The sequence below is a fragment of the Panthera tigris genome, chromosome D4, assembly GCF_018350195.1.
Source record: "Panthera tigris isolate Pti1 chromosome D4, P.tigris_Pti1_mat1.1, whole genome shotgun sequence".
In the NCBI taxonomy this organism is placed as follows: Eukaryota; Metazoa; Chordata; class Mammalia; order Carnivora; family Felidae; genus Panthera; species Panthera tigris.
In genome coordinates, this window is record NC_056672.1 from 60,908,410 (window position 1) to 60,925,611 (window position 17,202).

Consider the following 17,202-nt stretch of genomic DNA (forward strand, 5'->3'; position numbering starts at 1 on the left):
GGTGGGCTAGATTGGGGTTAGACACTGACAGCGGGAGGAGAAGACTGAGTCATATATCAAAGGCACGGAGGAAGGACTTGGGGGGCGGGCTGTTGAAAGTTGAAGCTTGGATTTGGGAAATGGAAGTTGAAGCCTGCCTGACGACCGCGGATCTGGGCGACTGTGTTGAGGATTGGTGGTGCAGGGCCATGAAGGGGGGATCGGGGTGGGGTTGGGGTCAGTACTAGATCTTAGGTGCTGAGAGAAGGCTACAAGAGAAGAGCGTTAGAGCTGCCACAGCCTTTTTCCGAAAGCGACTCACACCCAGACACACCCCTCGTGCAACCCTCGCCCTCCGGGGCTGGAGGCTAAGCCAGGGCAGGGCTCGCTAGACCCTGCCGCTACCCGGCCTCCTCCAAGCAGGGAGCGGCTCGAGCTGGGGCAGGGGTCTGGCAGCGCGGCCCCCGGGGAGTCTGGGGGCGTGGTCAGAGGCCGGCGCCCGCGGCTGCGGATTGGCTGTCCAGCGAGCCCGTGGGCGGGGCTCCGGGATTGGTCCCGCTTGGCCGCTCGCAGACAGCCGGGAGGCGGGGCCGGCGGGAGCCCGCCAGCCAATGGACGCGCAGCCCCGGAGCAGTTACAAAGGGCCGGAGCGAGGCCGCCGCGGCGGCGGGAGGTGGGGCGAGGCAGGGCTTGCTCAGGCGAGGCGGCGGCCGGGCCGGACCGGGCCACAGGCGGTGGCGGCGGGACCATGGAGGCGGCGGCCGCTGCTCCGCGTCCCCGGCTGCTCCTCCTCGTGCTGGCGGCGGCGGCGACGCTGGCCCCGGGGGCGACGGGTGAGCGGCGGCGCGGCAGGGCTGGCGGGCGGCTGCGGGGCGCGCGGGCCGGGCCCGGCCTCTGGCTCGCTACCTCTCTTTCTCAAACATGGCGCGGGGCCGGGGGCGCAGGTGGCGGCGCCGGGCCGGGGCCCGGCTGGCCTGGCCTGGCGGCCGCCACGCGAATCACGGGCGGGGAGCGCGGGCGGGGCGGGGCGGGGCGGGGGCGTGTGTCTGGGCGCGGGTGGACGTGCCGGGCAGCGGGCTGCCGCCCCTGCTCCCAGCTCCCCCGGGGAGGTGGCGTCGGGCGGAGCGGTCCGAGGGCCGGACTGCCTTGCGGGGAGCCAGGGGGCGCGGGCCGAGGGCCGGAGGTGGTGTGCGGCCGGCCGGGCCTGGAGGAGCCCGGGCGCCTTGTGGCGTTGTCTGGGCACCCCACCCCGAGCGGGAGGGTCGCACGAGGTTTTCGGGGCCCGGGGCGGGGTTGGGGTCGCCGGAGGTTTCCCGGGCTGGGTATGAACTCTGAGCCTGCCGAGCGGTGGGAGGGGGCGACGTGTGGGGAGACCCCGGGTCATGGGGGTGCCCTGGTTTTGGGCACCGGCCCGACCCCTCCGAGAGGGGCTGTTTCCCCAGCCGGGGGTGGCTCTTGGAAGGGGGAGCCGCGAAGCTTTGTGTGAGAAGAAGGAGGCACGAAGATGTGCGGAATGTTTCTTCTTTGGTGCGTCTGGGAAGTGTTGAAGTGAATCCAGTAACCAGAAGGCTACAGATTGTTTTCGTAGTAGAAACTTGAACGTTTGCTCACTCTGCGGGGTTTGGAATGTTTGAATGGGAATGACTCCGAATTGATCAAACGCTTTTATTTCCTCGAAGGAACATCGCTAGTGATGTTCCTTTTCTTGAGTGACAGTAGTTTGAATCAGTAGTCTCTGTGTACTTTGGTTTTCAAGGGAGAATGTTTGTTTGCTCCTTTTTTCCCAAAATATGAAGTCAGGATGGGATATGTGGTAATAACCTACTTCCGTGGAAGGAACAGTGAAAAACTTTGTTAACATCCAGACTAAAATACTAGAAACTAAAATATAGAATCCTTAGTGTTAGAAACTAAATTACATTGAAAGTACATTTCTGTTTCTAAAATTGAATACCAAATGTTTTAAAAAACAAACAACTCAAGAATGAGAGTGCCAATTATGAGTAATAGCTACTGTCTGTTAAAAGCTTACCATGCTGTAGATGCATAAAGTACATTATCCAATTCTCACAATGAAACCCTCAGGCCTTGTGGCATTTGCCCCATGTTATAGATGAGAACACTGAGTTTCAAACAGGTTAGGTTAAGTACTTAGTTACTAAGAGCTGGAGTTAGGATTTCCACCCAGAGTTCAGTCTTTCCAGAACCTATATGCCTTAATATATACACCTGTCTGACGTAGCCCATATTTCTTTTCAGTCCTCTAATGAGCACTTGGTCTTTATGATTACCTTTTTGGTTTTGTCTTCACACTATGAAAATCCGGTTGGCTTTTTTCTGATGCCTACCTCGTCCATTGCTGGAATCCCTTCATACTGGGCCTACATTAGAGGAAATGCTGGTTTTCTGACAATGGCCTAAGGAGTGGGGGCAAGGTAAATATGTGGACAGGTAGGAGAATCCATAGTCAGGTATCAAGCAAAAGTAACATTTCTACAGCACTAATAATTCGAATAGCATACTTCACTCTTCCCATCTAGCCTACCCATCACACTAAGTGTTCATGTATTCACTTGACAATATTGGACTTAATTAGCATCCAGAACAGTGCTCAGTCCATGCTGGGGAGAAGCTTCCAGACTACACTGGTGTGCATACAGCACAAAGTTGATCCTGGTGCCGTTACTCTGTAGTCTAGACTCCCTCAACTGGTCTGCCCATGCTTGTTTGTGTTGATCTTTCATTGATTCTGAAGCAGCTCAAATGCACTTTTAAATTTATAATTTAGCTTCCTTTTTAAGACCTTGCAGTTATTCCTTATTGTCTGGGTATCTATCAGTTTTGTATTTCTCTGCCCAGCTTCTCCTCTCTTTAACATAGATTTCTCTAGGGAAATTGGTTCCCTGTCCCTACTACACAGATTAGTACCATACCAGTATGTCCACATATATATCCCGTGTGAGAGTCTGGTTTCCTTTCTGCCATCGTGTAAGTTTTTTCTTTGAAAACATGCCTAAAACCCCCAACTCTTTTGTTGTTGTTGTTGTTGTTAAGTTTGTTTATTTATTTTGAGTGAGAGAGAGAAAGTGTGTGAGAGCATGAGCCAGCTGGGAGAGGCAGAGAGGGAGGGAGAGAATCCCAAGCAGGCTCTGTGCTGTCAGTGCATAGCACGATGAGGGGCTTGATCCCTCAGACTGTGAGATCTGTGAGATTATGATCTGAACGTAAAGCAAGAGTCAGATGCTTAACCAACTGAGCCACCCAAGCACTCCTCCATAAACGCTTCTCGAATGTCTCTTCTTTTCTTTGTATGCAGCCATCAGTTTAGCCCTGCCTGTTATCCCTTGACTCTAAGTTGCTTTCTAGTTTCTCTCCTCTAGGCTTTTCTATAGGCTATTGCCAAGCTAATCTTCCTCAGCCATCCTCACAAAGGGTTTACAAGATTTTCCATTTGTATTCAGCAGTTAGAGCAATACTTGAGGCTTATGATTGAAGCCATCTCTGAGTATTCAACCAAAGATTCTCAACTCGTTACTACTGTAAACCCTCAATTCCGGTGATTTCTGTTTTCCCACTGACTCTTGACTTTTTAGCCTTTTAACTACATACTTAACTTTACCCCTTTTGGGAATGTGAGGAGAGAAGTTCTCAGTCCTGTCTTCATGTACTGATTTAGTTCCTGAACTCTTTATTTCCTTGAACTGTATAGTACTTACAGTTTGTGTTGTTTATTTCCACCAGTCCTGTGCCGTTCTTTAACTATACTTTTGAATGTGTTATAGGTACCCAGAGGGCAAGGGTTATGCCTTTTCCTTTATACTTTTGGAACCTAGCACTGTGTTTTATATTCTGTTCCACTTAAATGCTCGTTGATTAAGTGAATTCCACTTGACTGAGCCTTCCTTTAGTATTTATACTGTTTTATGTAAGTACAGCTTATGCAATATTAATTGGCATTTCTGTGTATATAATATGGAAATTGCATAATGTGATGAAAGAAGCAGTTGGTTATTAGATTTGCTTGTTAGTCTCAACCTCACCCCTAGTTATACAGAAATTCTGGATCATACCTACTTTTCCTAATTCATGAGATTTTGAATACCAGATGAGAAAGTTGTATTGGAGTTTGAGGTTGCTATTTTGTGTTGATATTACTGGATTGATGTTCAGCCACCAATTTCCACTGGGCCACGTGTGTTTTGACTGATCAGACATCCTTTCTGATTGGTTGGTACCATTGTGGAGCCAGTTGTTAAATATTTTTAAATTACCCCTGCAGAGAGGCATCAAGTAGTCAAAGAGGGAAATGATTAATGTAGGCTGAAGTAATGGGGGGAGGCTTTCTGGACACTTTAGGACTTGAACTGACTTTGAAAGGTAGCTTAAATTCAAATGGGCAGAGAGGGAGAGTTGATGAGTAGTAAGCTGTGTCCCCCACTGTCCTGGGGCCTACACCAGGGCAGGAATCAAAGCTTTTATTGACTGGCAAGTTCCTTTTTAGAGTTCAGTTCTTTATTCTATACTGCAGGGTTTGGATGTATTACCACGGTTTCTTTCCCCCAATTCTGAAAACTCTGTAATATGTGAATGGAAACAAAATAGAAAGGTAATCTAAGTGGGATAAATAAGGGAAAATAATATTATAGACTGCCCACCAGGGGTAAGCATTCTAATGCTGAAAGTTGTAAGTCCCTTTGGTTTATAAGGGAAAAAAATGACATCAGAGATTAGGTGAATTTCTTAGGGTCAGGCAGAACTAAGACAGGAATTTAGATTATCTCATTCCAAATCTTCTGCTCTTTTTTTTTTTTTTTTTTAGATTTTTAACGTTTATTTATTTTTGAGACAGAGAGAGACAGAGCATGAACAGGGGAGGGGCAGAGAGAGAGAGGGAGACACAGAATCTGAAACGGGCTCCAGGCTCTGAGCTGTCAGCACAGAGCCCGATGCGGGGCTCGAACCCACGGACCGTGAGATCATGACCTGAGCCGAAGTCAGACGCCCAACTGACTGAGCCACCCAGGCGCCCCACAAATCTTCTGCTCTTTAAAATATGAAGGGCTTTGAGGAGGGGAGGGGAGGGTTAATGGAGTGACTTACCTAAGTGAAGTTAGTTATCTTGAATTTTACAGAATTTATGAAAAGTGACTTCTGATGGAGTGGGGGAGGAGCTAAAAAGTCCTCAAGAGAAGGTCAATATCCTTTTTATATTGCTGACAAAAAGACCTGGTGTAGAGCTTATTGATTGAGAAGAGTAGGCTTTAGTAGTTTAAAAGATGGTAAAGCTGTTTGGGGTTTAATTGAAGTGGATGTAATTGAGAGGCCTTGCAGTACATGGTCTAGGTTTAGAGTTTTAGATGATCTACTTTGTTGAAATTAAATAGGGAACTGACATGATCAAAATAATTGAGAGGGAGGTAAATCTTGTTCCTCTGAGGAGGGCTGCTTATGTGGAGAAGACCTTTGCTGAAAGGTTCTTCTAGGCCTAGTTGAAACAGTTATCTGAACTCAACACCATTCTGGTAGTACCTTTGTAGTTCATCAGATATTTTCATGTCTAATGACATGGGTTTTAAAAATGCCATTTTTTTTATGGATGGCCCTTTTGATGTGAGAACATGTTTCTTCAAACCACAGAGCCTCCTGCGCATGTTGACAAACTGCCTGCCTTTTGCTGTTCTTTCTTGGTTGTGGCTTACATAATGCAAGTTCTCTGAACAGATGGACTGTGGTTTATTATCATGTGATTGGGTCACATCTTTGCTTCCTGCTTCTGGAATTGAGGGCAGATGCTGGCATGTATCTCAGGGATTTTCATGCATTGTCCCATAGAACTGGCTTGAGAAAACTTTTGGAATCTTAAAAATTATGGTCTGTCTTGACCCGGCCTAACTCTAATACTTAGGGTAATTAATGACTTTCTTAACTGAATTTCTTCATTATCAAATCCAAGTGTTACGCATAAACATTAAGATTTGTTGCTACTTTGAATGAGATCCAGTTTTAGCTCTACAGTTTTGGGCCAGGTGATGCAGGTAGGTTTCTTATGGTTACCCTTTTTTTATATGAACTTAATGATTGGTTGACTTATAGGCTATTTGCTTTAGACAGACACTTTCTCCAACACTAGTGAGAGAGAGGAGTAAGTCTGGGTCCAGTTTCTGTGGGTCCAGTTTCGTAGATCACATCTGGCTTTTTGGAAAGCTACTCCCTGTTTGGCAATCTAAGAGAATACACATTATAAAGAATGATTTCTAACTTAAAAAAAAATTATGACTTGCAGGAGATGGGTGCACACAGGTTACTTTGACATTTCTTGAAGATTCAGTGGTCCATGTACCATTTATCAATCTGAAAAGAATATATGATAAGAATGTGCCAGGCATTCTGTCTGCCTTGTCTCATTTAATTCTCAGAACCAACGCTGATGGTAGTTGTATAATAGTACAAAAGTTTCTTATGTACCAGTTAATTTCCAGATTTTTTTTTAAGTCCATTTGTTACTAGGTCCGGGTGACCAATGCTCAAGAGTTAACTGTAGATTTTGATGACATTGTTTTTTTTTTTTTTTTTAATGTTTATTTTGAGAGAGAGAACATGTATACAAGTGGGGCAGAGAGAGAGGGAGAGAGAATCCCAAGCACTCTCCGTGCTGTCAGCACAGAACCCAACACGGGGTTTGATCTCATGAACCATGAGATCATGACCTGAGCCAAAATCAAGCATCAGACACTTAACTGGGCCATCCAGGTGCCCTGATGACATTGGTTCAAACCCAGGATTCTTTTCAGCTATCTTACATGTTATTCAAAGATGTCAATATTCTTTCATCTTTTAGTCATAGATATATTTATAAAAAAAGATACTGCTTCAGATAGAATAGAGATCTGTAAGCTAGTAACAGTCCAACCACTGAGGTTCGAATGATTGTGCATTACCACTAACTCCAGTAGGCAGAGTTAACAGGATTTTGCTCAGACTGGAACTTAGTTTGTATCTGTGAAAGTTTGTAAAAGGAAGAGCTTCTGTGTTTCCATTTTATAGACCAGGAAACTGAGGTCATGATGTTAATAAGTGGTGGGACCTGTACTTGAACATTTTCAGAGGGTGGACTCTTTCCTGCACATCATGTTGCTTTTGTATACAGTAAATATCTTGTTTCGGTCACTTCATCAGGAAGGGTTTTTTTTTTTCTTCTTTTTTTTCAACCATGAGAATTTGCTTCAGCTTGTCTTAATTATAGTGTGCCTCTTTGCAACTGCAAGTTACTCAGATGCTTGCAGTCTTTGACTTCTATTTTTAGGTAATTTTAATCTCTCTGATGAGTCTAATGACAGTTGATCACACACTATTTGTATTGATTTATATATTTTCATAGCACACTCTTTGCTTCTTAAAGTAACATAACCACAGACTTGAAAATAGCTGAAAATTTGAATTAGAGAAAAGAAAAAAGCTATCACTGTCCATCACTAACACTTTGACTCATCCATTCCCCATGGGTTTTTTTTAGTATAATAAAGTCATTAAAAAAATCATTCTATCTCTTTCAGTAGTTTATCAAAGCTAATAAAAGTGTTTTTAAGTTGTAAAGAGCTTCAGCTTGTAGTGACCAACACAGTGGGAAGTAGAGAAAGAGGCTGACTTCCTTTAAGAAATATGATACCTGGGGGGTGCCTGGGTGGCTCAGTCAGTTGAGCATCAGACTTTGGCTCAGGTCATGATCTCACGGTTCATCGGTTCAAGCCCTGCATCGGGCTCTGTGCTGATAGCTCAGAGCCTGGAGCCTGCTTCAAATTCTGTGTCTCCCTCTCTCTGTCCCTCTCTCGCTTGCACTCTGTGTCTGTCCGTCTCTCCCTCTCAAAAATAAACAAACATTAAAAAAAAATAAAATAGAGAAATATGATACTTGGGAAATATGATAAATACAGATTCAGTAATAGCAGCCATAGACACTGCTTTATAGAAGTGGTAGGACTTGATCCCCTGCCTTGTGGGATGGACAGAGTTTAGATTGGGGCAGAGAGAAAGCGCTCCTAGGTAGGGGAGGATGATGCATATGAAGAAGGAGCATGTTAAGTTCCAAGAATTTTAAAGGGAGGAGTGGAGGTTCATGATTTAGAGGATGGGTTCAAGGAATTATGGGCCTTAAAAATCAGGTGAGTGGTTTTAATCTGACATGTTTTTATGACATTTCAAAGAAATCGGAGGAGCTGGTAGTAGGGCCTTTGCAGGGCTGTCCCTTTGCCTCTGCTCTTCCCCACATATCCACACAGCCTCCTCCCTTACTTCTTCCACATCTTTGCTCAAATGTCACCTTTTTCTCAATGAGACTTACCCTGACCACCCTTTTTTTAAATTGCCATTATCTTACTCTGCTTTTTCTTTTTTTGTAACATTTACTACCTTCTGAGATCCTGTACTTACTTAACCGTATTTACTTATTTACTCTGTCTGTTGTTTCCCTCTTCCTACTAGAATATAAGTTTATGAAAATGGATATTTCTGTTTTGTTCCCACTGTATCACAAGGGCATAGAAAGTGTCTGGTGCATCATAGGTACGCAGTAAATATTTGTTGAACGGCAGTAGATCTTAGTTGTAGGAAGTTGGAGTACAAAAATTAAGGATTCCATGAAATAAAAAAAGAATGACTCCAGGACTTTTACATCTGGATAATGCTTTTAACTAGTAAGGAATTAGGTGAGAGAAAGATTGACGGGGAAATGAAACCTGATTTGAACATGTTGAGTTTGAGGTGAGGGTCGCATAACCAAGTGGAGTTTTTCAGTAGGCAGCAAAGATGTAAGATTGGAATGTGGTTGGAAATGGGAGAGAATCTTAGGCAAAGGAACAATTATCAGCATTTGCCTTCTACCTCATTCTCTCTCTCTCTCTCTCCTTTTTTTTTTTTTTTTTTCTGGTGCCCTAAAAAGCCACCTTAAGTGAAGTACTTATTTTGACTCTGAACTCCTAACTTAGATGTGGAGCCTTGCTCAGTTCACTGAGATATTCTTCCCTCCTGGATTGCAGGTCCATGCTTTGTTCTCTCCACCCCCTCCAACACCAAAGAAATATGTATTCAGAATTATTTGTGATCTTCTGATTGTACTGACATTAGCGTTCAAGCTCTCTTTCACCTCTTGAGAATCTGCTCTGGTTCTTGGATGAGGTAGAAGAGAGGCCAACATATAGCATTCATACTCTTTAGCATTCATACCTTTGAGAGGAGCACTATTTTGTAACTTTCTTATTGTATGGGAAAAATTATTCAGTGATTGGCTTGTGTCCTCTGACTGTTTTCCAGGAAAGGATTTAGGAAACTTGAAATAAAAACATATGCAGTAAGATCAGAACTAATGACCAGAAAGATAAGAACCAATAAATAAAAGGGGAAAAGAAAGAACAATTCTCCATAACTTTTAGCTGGGGAAAGCTTTTGTAGTTGAACACAATACGTAGCTCTGAGTTTTCTAGCAGTGAGAGCAATCAGGGAACCTGATAGTTTGCATCTCATTGCCTGTTATTGAGCATTTATGGGAGGCTGCCTCCTTCCTTAATAATAAGGAGCCCCAGACACAAAGATGCAATGCACGGAGAATCTCTAAGTAGTAAAGGCTTCCTGGACCTCAGCCCTGATTCTCGTTCGCAGGCTTCTTCTTCAACATGTATTGAGGGTTGTGCTACCATTTTTCTTCTCCATGCAAAGGCTGTGATCCAAGTATGGACACACTAGTCTTACGCTAATGCCAGTGGAACAGCTGATGTAAGGCTGCAGCATTTAAATCAAGCTTAGCTAAAAGCTAGAGGATAATGAATAGAGAAAGCAACATGAAACTGTTCAAGCTGGCTTACAAAGACATTTTCCTCATGTCCTTATCTTTTGGCCTGTCTCCATTTGGCAGACATCATCTGAGTACTGTCACCAGAAGTGAATAGAGCCAGGCATTTATCTTTCTTCAAACAGGGCCAAAACAGCAGGGTCCAGAGAGTGTCTTTGCTTAGGTTTCCCATCTGAAGAGCTGCCTCCTTTCTGGGTGATGGATGTTGGGATCGATGACTTCCTTTAGGAGAGACCACACATACTCAGAGAGTGTGTCCTTACACAGGTAGGATGCATAGTAATCCCAATATTCATATAAAAGATACTCACATATGTTACCATGAAGGATATTCTTTGTTAGAAACATGCCAATTTCATTGGGAAAAACAAGTTTCTCCCTGCTCTCGAGCAGAATCTACTATAGAAGTCTTTGTATAAGGGGCATGAGAGAGAAATCAAGTGAAGAGTTTGGGTTTATCATTGTCCATGACTTGAGTAGATTCACTTTCCTTTCTTACTTCTCAGTCCTAGTGTTTCCTTGTTCTAATCAACAGGGCTGAACCTCCTTATTTTTGTTCATTTGCTTCAGGATAACCATTCCATCTAGATTTCCTAGGTGTGAACCTCACGTATTACATAATAGTGTGTATTTATAGTTCTAGGACACCTTGTGCGGGCATCCTGTTACATTTCTACAATATAAGATCTTTAAATATGCATTGAAATACAAATAGCTCCCATGGAAAAAAGCAAAAACAAACAGCTTTTTTTAACTAGAAGTGAGGGCTAATATTTGGGAGCAATGAACATGGAGGAGATAGGTAAGCCTGAAGAGGAATGTAGAGGTAGAAAATTAGTAACTGACTTTTAATTTATATGAACACGCACAATATATGTATGGTCTTTGTTGGTTTTTTTCTGGATGTATTTATTCCCAAATGGAACCATAATGTGCTCTAATTGAGTCTCTTTGTTTAGCACATGGCTGTTGATTTGAGTACTTTCTCCAATTGAAAAACTGACATTTTAATTTTGTTATTCAATGTGCAACAGATTTAAATAAAAACACCAAGATTGTGTATTGTAGATTTCCTTCAACAATAATTATATGTAATTATTTTACCAAAATAAACAAGTTAAAGTAGTTTTGGCTGTTTTATCGCATTTTACATTTGGAAAAAAATTACACGCCACGGACCAGAGTTTGCTCATGTTTCTCAGTGAGGAATGAAAATTTCTGTTTGCTAGTTCTAGCTAGTTCCACCAAAGCAGTACAAAATTGATGTTAGTAAAAGGTACTGAAAATGTGAAGGGGAAGTGCAACTGGAATTAGGTCAGAGTGGCTGCATGCTACTAAAAACAGTGGGTAGTTTTCATGAATGTGGTATCTCAAAATTTTAAGGAACCTATGAAGATTAAATGAGATTATAGCATACTTCCTGCCACATAGAAAACACAAAGTAAATGGCAGTTATTTTTAAGAAAATTTCATAGAAATATGGGATTTTTAGGCTATAAACAACCGTAAGTATGGGGATCATGATTACATTTTGTCTCACTTTATTTTACAGGTGAGGAAACTGGGACTCCGAACATATATGGTATTTCAGGATAATTTTAGGAAAATAATTCAGCTAATAACTAAACAGGAATTTCACTTAAAACGTCACTTAGCATCCCTCACCCCTTTTTTTTTAAATGTTTATTTTTGAGAGAAAAGAGTGAGCATGTGGGGGAGGGTCAGAGAGAGAGAATCCCAAGCAGGCTCTGCACTGTCAGCACAGAGCCCGATGCGGGTCTTGATCTAACAAACTGGGATTGTGACCTGAGCCAGAATCAAGAGTTGGACGCTTACCCAACTGAGCCACCTAGGCACCCCTAGCACCCTTTTTCTCACTCAAGTCTCCATTAGGGAGAATGGTTTTTTTTAATTGCCTAAATTTATGGAAGATCTCCTTAAATGCTCTGAAATTAGACCCTCAACAGATGGATAAATAATGATAAAATCAATATAGCAAAATAGTGACAATTACAGAATTTAGGTGTTCACAGTTTTTCTGAATGCTCTGAATGTTTCTGAATGTTTGAAAATCTTCATACTAAAAAGTTGGTGGGGATAATTGAAAAAAATCTATAGTATCTCCTCATCCCAGATATGTTTCTAATACTGATCTCTCTAAACATAGACAAACCAACAGTACTTGCTATAGCCAAGTGAAGTAAAAAAGCCAGGGCCCAGTGCCCTCTGGGATACACACAGTCGGCCCTTTTCTTGACATTCTTTAAGGATTGAGAACCACAGATCTGTCTTTTGTCCTTTACTTTTCTTTCTTTTCTTTCTCTCCTTTTTTTTTTTTGTAAATTATTTGAAATTCTCTAATCACCAACAAAGCAAGCCAATTAACACAATTATCACTGTAGATCACTTTCTTATGAACACATACTCTATTTTTTCTCTTTCCATTGTTTTTATTTTTCCCGTGGTAAATTTTAACTTTTGTTCTCTTCCTTATTTATAATGCATTAAAAAAATTTTTTTTTAACGTTTTTATTTATTTTTGAGACAGAGAGAGACAGCATGAACGGGTGAGCATCAGAGAGAGGGAGACACAGAATCTGAAACACGCTCCAGGTTCTGAGCTGTCAGCACAGAGCCCGACGCGGGGCTCGAACTCACGGACCGCGAGATCATGACCTGAGCCGAAGTTGACTGCTTAACCGACTGAGCCACCCAGGCGCCCCTATAATGCATTTTTAAAAAATGTTTATTTTTGAGAGAGACAGCATGAGTGGGGAAGAGGCAGAGAGAGGGGGAGACGCAGAATCCAAAGCAGGCTTCAGGTTCTGAACTCTCAATAGAGAGTTCAATGTGGGGCTGGAACCCACAAACTGTGAGATCATGACCTGAGCCAAAGTTGGATGCTTAACCAACCAAGCCACCCCGGGCACCCCTATTTATAATGCATTTATGAGCTTGAGTCTTTCTGCTCTCATGCAGTCTTTTTCCCCAAGATCACAATTGCTTCTTCCACTTTATTCTTTAAAAAACAAACAAACAAACAAAAGACAAGGTCACATAAATATTCTTTTAGCTAGAGACTTTCCACCATTTCTCATTGATCATATACGTTATGTCAGATCTAGCCTTCCCTTGCCTTATGATGAGAGAAGGGGAAGGAGGGAGGAGTTTCAATAAATTTGAATTTAGGAGTCAGGCAGAAACCTTAGGGGATACTTTTCAAGGAGCAACAGACTCAGAATTAGCTGTGCATTGCAAACAGATGGCATGCCCTAAGGAAATAGCTGGGGTGCTTGCATCTAATTTAGCATAGAGATCCTGGAACTGGGGGGAAAGTCTCATGGAACAAATGGGTGTAATCACCTATGAACCATTCTAAACCGTAGCTAGGGCATAGTAATTATTGACTTCTATATAGATGTCATAAATTCTGTACATGTGCTGCATAATTCTATACATCAAGTCCTGATAGACCCTTACCTTTTAATAACCAGCCTTCTACTAGAGGCCTTCTTCAGTAACCAAAATGCTAGCATTAATGCTAACAGCAATTTGAAACCCATATTCCTAGTGCTAAGCTTCTGGACATTTATATCGTGATGTCTGAAAACTGTATTTGGTTGGTTCTTCTGAAAGGAGCTCAGACAACATTAGATACTCTCACATCCTCATGCCCCAAGAAAGGCCATGGATTTAGTGGTTAGAAATATTACAAAATATTATAAAAGTCACCTCATTTTGGCTGGTCTTTTCTGTCCTTATTTGGTTTAATTTAGCTGTATTCCTCTAGGAGACTGCAACCAGAATTGAACTGCTTGCTTTGATATTTTGTTTGACAAAGAAGATGAACATATCAGACTAGGGAAGTCAAGAAATTAAAACTTGTGTACCTATATGTGTGGTTCACCAAGTCTTTGAGATTTCCAGCAGTGTTTATCTCTGCCATCCCTCTTTTAGCTAAATTCAGTAAGTGTTTCTTTGTTCTGAAAAGGGATGGGAATGACATAAAGCTAAATACCAAGAGACTCAATTAAGTGTGGAAAGTGTGATTGCTTCCGTGGAGCAGGAAATAGAAAGGGCTGGATGTTGGAGAGCTGCTATCTTTTTTGTGGGAGGAGGGGTAACAGTTTTGTAGAATTATTTGACACTGTAGACTCTGTACATACATAACTTTGATAAAAATAAAATCTAACTAAAAAAATAATCAATGGTCAGGGCACCTGGGTGGCTCAGTGGGTTAAGCGTCCGACTTCGGCTCAGGTCGTGATCTCATGGTTCGTGGGTTCAAGTCTCATGCTGGACTCTGTGCTGACAGCTCCGAGCTTGGAGCCTGCTTTAGATTCTGTCTCCCTCTCTCTTTGCCCCTCCCCCGCTTGCATTCTGTCTCTTTCAAAAATAAATAAACATTAAAAAAATTAGAAAAGAATATTTGAATGACACAATAATAAAGATTTAATGTATTCCAATTTTATAATCATGAACAGTATTCTTTTAAAATACTTCTTCACTTTTCCAGGAAATTGGTGATAGGAAGGTCTACAAAGAATACCCAAATTAGAAATTCACAACAACTAAAAGAAAAAGTCAAAATAAATAATATATCCTCTTGGAAATATAAGATTATTCTTCTAAATAATCCCTGTAGTAAAGAAGAAATTACAGTTGTAATTACAAACCATTTAGAAATGACCGGCAACACAAGCCCTACATAACAAAACTAGTGGGGATTTTGCTAAAACATTACCCAAGAGAAAATTCGAAAGCAAGAAGATTTCAAGCTAGAGAAGGAATTAAGTACAAATCAACCTAACTGCATGCTAAGGAAATAAAGATTTAGAAAAAATTACAGTAGATTTGATCTATAAAACACCAAATTGATTCTTTTTAAACACAGTGCTAAAATGGACAAATATTTGAAAATCTAAAAGAAGAAAAAGACATGAATAAGAAAAATGATATAGGAGAACAGTATCTTTTTGACAGACTTTAATGTATTTTAATGTAGTTTAACTTCTGTTGTTTTCTCTTAAAGGTTAGGGCTTTTTGAATCCTATTTGATTAATCTTTCTGGACTCAATGTCTTGAAAATATTTATGTTTTATTCTAGAAGTCATCTTGCTTTACTTTAATGTTGATATGTATTGTCCATCTGGAGTTGATTTTTCATTATGGAATGAAATATATATATATATATTATTTTTTAATTTAATTTTTAATTAAAAAAATTTTTTAACATTTATTTATTTTTTGAGAGATAGAGACAGAGCACGAGCAGGTGAGGGGCAGAGAGAGAGGGAGACACAGAATCTGAAGCAGGCTCCAGGCTCTGAGCTGTCAGCACAGAGCCTGACGCAGGGCTCAAACTCATGAACCGCGAGATCATGACCTGAGCCAAAGTTGGTCGCTTAACCGACTGAGCCACCCAGGCGCCCCTAATTTTTAATTTTAATTCCAGCTAGTTACCATACAGCATAATATTACTTTTTTCCTCTCTCAAGTTTTACTTAAATTCTAGTTAGTTAACATACAATGTAATATTTATTTCAGGTTTAGAATTTAGTGATTCAGCACTTCATACGATACCTGGTGCTCATATCAACAAGTGCACTCCTAATCCCCATCACCTATTTAATCCCCCTACCCACCTCCCCCCTGGTAACCATCAGTTTGTACTCTATACTTCAGAGTCTTTTTCTTGGTTTGCCTGCCTCTCTCTCTCTCTCTCTCTCTCTCTCTCTCTCCTTTGCTTATTTGTTCCGTTTGTTAAATTCCACATGTGAGTGAAATCATGTGGTATTTGTCTTTCTCTGACTTATTTTGCTTAGCATAATACTCTCTAACTCCATTCATGTCATTGCAAATGGCAAGATTTCATTCTTTTTTATGGCTGAGTAATATTTCACTGTGTATATGTATGTGTGTGTATGTGTTTTATTTTTTATTTTTAAAATTTGTATGCCTAATTGATCCAGCACTACTGTTGGTAATATCTTCCTTTTCCCAGGGCCCTGCATTGTCACTGCTATCATAAATCAAATAGTTGTAGATGTGAGAATCTGTTTCTGGAATCTATTTGTTCTGTTTGTTCTCATGCCAATACTTAATTAATAGTCCTAATTATTATCATGTTATGATGGGTCTTGATATTCTGTAGTGTAGGTCTTCCAAAAGCATTGTTTTCCAAAATTGCTTTGGCCGTTCTTGGGATATTTTTCTATATAGGTTTAAGAATTAGCTTGTGAATTCCTACACACACACACACAGCTGTAGGATTTTGATTTGATTTTGTTGAATCTGCAGGTCACTTTGCAGAATATTAACATCTTATAGTATTGAATGTCCCTCCATTTATAAATAAATTAATTTTCTTTTGTATTCTTCATAATTTCTGTCAAGTAATGCTTTGAAGCTTTCCCTGTAGAGGTCAGGTCTTATATATTGTTAGATTTATTCCTATGTATTTGATTTTGGATGCTTTTGTAAATGATACATATTTGAATTTTTGTTTTCTATTCATTGCTGGTTTGAGAAACACCTATCATGAATAGGTGTTGAATTTTGTTATTCTTTTTTTCATGTTGTTTATATCAAGATGATTTATATGATCTGTTTACATTTTCCTAAACTGCTTGAAGTCTCTTATTCCTGAATCTGTACAGAATCCTGGTACAGCATCTCCCTGGAATGACTTCCCTTTCTTCTTTAGCCTTCTGTAAGTCTCAGGGGAGGCACCATCTTTGAGGGAAGTGTCCCTATTCTCTGCTCTCACCGCACTTTGTGCATTACCCTCTACCCATGGCGTGCTGGCTTTCTGCCTTACATTGTGAGCTCCTCAGCAGCCTAGGAATCTCCTAGGCTTCTCGGTCCTCCTGAAGGTGTTCCTCCTTTGTTCCTACACAGGTTACATACACTGTTCTGGTGAAAGGTGTTTAGGCCTTACTCTGCGCTTCTAAAATATGAACTACACAGTGCTCGTTTCTTTATGGCTCCAGTAGGTCTTTTGCTATTTGCAGGCCCAGGTGTGACTCTCTTCTTCCTTTCATTCAAAGGCAGCTGGTGGGTGGTCACCACTTCCTTCTCTTACCACGGTTCTATTTTAGCTTTATTGTAGCCCAGAATGATTTGCCACTTTTCATTTAGGTTCATCCCTGTACCTCAGTACCTGTGCAACTGAGTCACATCACCTAGAGCCACTGTTGCTTTCCAGAGGGAAAGGCTTGAGTCCTTCATCGTGTCCTACTTGGGAGAGATCATCATAGATTTTCCAATATGCTTTTTTCCCCTGTGCTTTTAGAATATATCTAGATTGTGTTGATGTAACTCTTTGGGCATTTCTGTTTCCTCATCTGAAAAATAAGAGAAAAGGATCAGGTAATTACCAG

The 17,202-nt window shown here is 41.3% G+C and overlaps 1 protein-coding gene across 2 annotated transcripts in view; it reads left to right on the forward strand.

Moving 5' to 3' along the window:
- The first annotated feature begins 667 nt into the window (after nucleotides 1-667).
- Nucleotides 668-17,202, forward strand: part of TGFBR1 (transforming growth factor beta receptor 1) — a 56,974-nt gene continuing 40,439 nt past the window's right edge. For both annotated transcript variants that reach the window (XM_042965345.1, XM_042965346.1), the window contains exon 1: nucleotides 668-812. In XM_042965345.1, coding sequence (XP_042821279.1) covers nucleotides 728-812 — 85 coding nt within the window. In that variant the 5' untranslated portion in view covers nucleotides 668-727. The remainder of the gene's footprint in view (nucleotides 813-17,202) is intronic.